At 39.0% G+C, this 1,957-nt stretch overlaps 1 protein-coding gene across 1 annotated transcript in view; it reads left to right on the forward strand.

Moving 5' to 3' along the window:
- Positions 1 to 1,931, forward strand: part of anapc10 (anaphase promoting complex subunit 10) — a 4,252-nt gene extending 2,321 nt beyond the window's left edge. The window contains exons 2-4 of the mRNA XM_013916188.1: positions 33 to 123; positions 297 to 417; positions 620 to 1,931. Of these exons, the coding sequence (XP_013771642.1) occupies positions 33 to 123; positions 297 to 417; positions 620 to 796 (389 nt within the window). The 3' untranslated portion in view covers positions 797 to 1,931. The remainder of the gene's footprint in view (positions 1 to 32; positions 124 to 296; positions 418 to 619) is intronic.
- The last annotated feature ends 26 nt before the right edge of the window (positions 1,932 to 1,957 follow it).

The following is a 1,957-nucleotide window of genomic DNA, read 5'->3' on the forward strand; positions in this document are numbered from 1 at the left end:
TAGTCTGATGTGTTTGCCCTCTACGTGTCCAGGTTTTGGAGTGGATCAGCTAAGGGATGACAACCTGGAGACCTACTGGCAGTCGGATGGGTCGCAGCCTCACCTGGTCAACATACAGTTCAGGTAACGTTTTCCAGCTTCTGTACAAGAGAAGTTAAAGTAAACCTGGAAAATGTACATTATCTTTAACTAGAAGGTGTTGTTAATTTTATTTGTGTGTGCTGCTGCTGACAGAACCTTACTCTTTTGCTTTGTTATTAATTCACTTTCTTTAATATGTGACCTGTGGAGTAAAGGAGGAGGACGACAGTGAAGATGTTGTGCATTTATGCTGATTATAAGTCAGACGAGAGCTACACCCCGAGTAAGATCTCGGTGCGAGTCGGCAACAACTTCCACAATCTTCAAGAAATCAGGGTAAAGCTTAGTGTATATATCTCAATAAAATAAATAATTAACCCCTTAGCAGTCCTACAAATTTACAATTAGTCCCCTAAACCATCCAATGTACCGTGGGCGGTACGTCCGACTGCTAACAGGTTAATAAAAATAATCTGGTTTTCATCCGGAGGTTTCAAAATCACTCAGACCCTCCTCTTCCTTGTCTTACACTCTGCAGCAGCTAGAGATGGTGGAGCCCAGTGGATGGATTCACATCTCTCTCATGAATCCGGTAAGAATTAATATTTTTCCATCCTTTAAATGCTGCATTTTACCAAAACAGGACTCTGTAACATCCTGCTCTGTGGTCTCTGTTTGCATTTCTGATTGTCTCTGGTCGACAGGGTGTAACTGAATGTAAAGCCTTCGGTCAGGGGACAGAATCCAGTCATTTACTCACTGTGGAACATTTGAAGGCTTACCATCTGTATAAACGTGTAGATGTAAATACCGACACCCAGCCACAGTGACTGAAAGACGGAGAGAGACATTTGTGCCCTTATTTTGCACTCTTTCCCATAATGGCCAAAGTCAGGGAACTAAAGTCTCTGTGCAGTTAACTACTACACCTACTGATTAGAAAGTGTACAGATTTCCCTCCACAGGCGACTGTTCAGTGTTTTTATAGAAGGAAACAACAGCACTGAACCGTTTAATCGCTGCCTTCATTGTCTGTGCTGAGCTGACGTGTAGTTGGCATTCAAAGGAGGGGCAGGTTGTAGAAGTAAGCTTTCAGAAGGGTTTGTGGTTATGATGATGTACAGCGGATAACAAAATTATTCGTTCATTGTGCAATGACCATTCATTCGTTAATTCATACCTTCTTTGCACTTTTTATCCACTTTAAAGTTTATTGTGTTGTTTTGTTGTGTTTAGTGCTGAAAGGGGACAGTTTTCTAATTTCACTGTATTTTTGTACAAAGTGTGACTGTGCGATGACAATAAGAGTTATCTTATCTTAAAATCAAGAGAACAAAGAAGTTCTGTAAAAACGTATAAACAAACAAACAAAATTAAAAATGACTGAATTCATGTTTTTGTACCTAAACCTGAGCCGGAACTCAGACATAACATTCGACCACCATAAAAAACTTTTTATGAATGCAAGCAAATAAATGTAATTTGGAATCTTGATTCAAAAATAATATTGTGCTTTACACTTTTATTCTTTGTTTTTGGTAAGACAGTAAATTTAAAAAAATGCATGGATAACAGCAAAAATTATTTATTAGCATTAAAAATGAACGTTTTATGAGCACTGGGTGCTTCTGCTTGTACACATTGGGGACTTAACCATTACAGAAACATAAAAAGTGAATTTGATAATTATAAATACTGTTCATTTAGGGTGGCATAAACCTTACATTGGCCGGTGGTCTGATAAATTTGTGAAGCACTGTTCCTGCAAAAATAGACGTAATGCAGAAAAATAAGGCGGCGCTTCTCCACCTAAGACTTGTGGGGGTCTTTACATGCCACCAAGTGCAGTAACCTACAGCTCTTATGATTGGACAGT

Source organism: Pundamilia nyererei, unplaced genomic scaffold (genome assembly GCF_000239375.1).
Source record: "Pundamilia nyererei isolate P.nyererei 1_Seehausen unplaced genomic scaffold, PunNye1.0 scaffold00504, whole genome shotgun sequence".
Lineage (NCBI taxonomy): Eukaryota > Metazoa > Chordata > Actinopteri > Cichliformes > Cichlidae > Pundamilia > Pundamilia nyererei.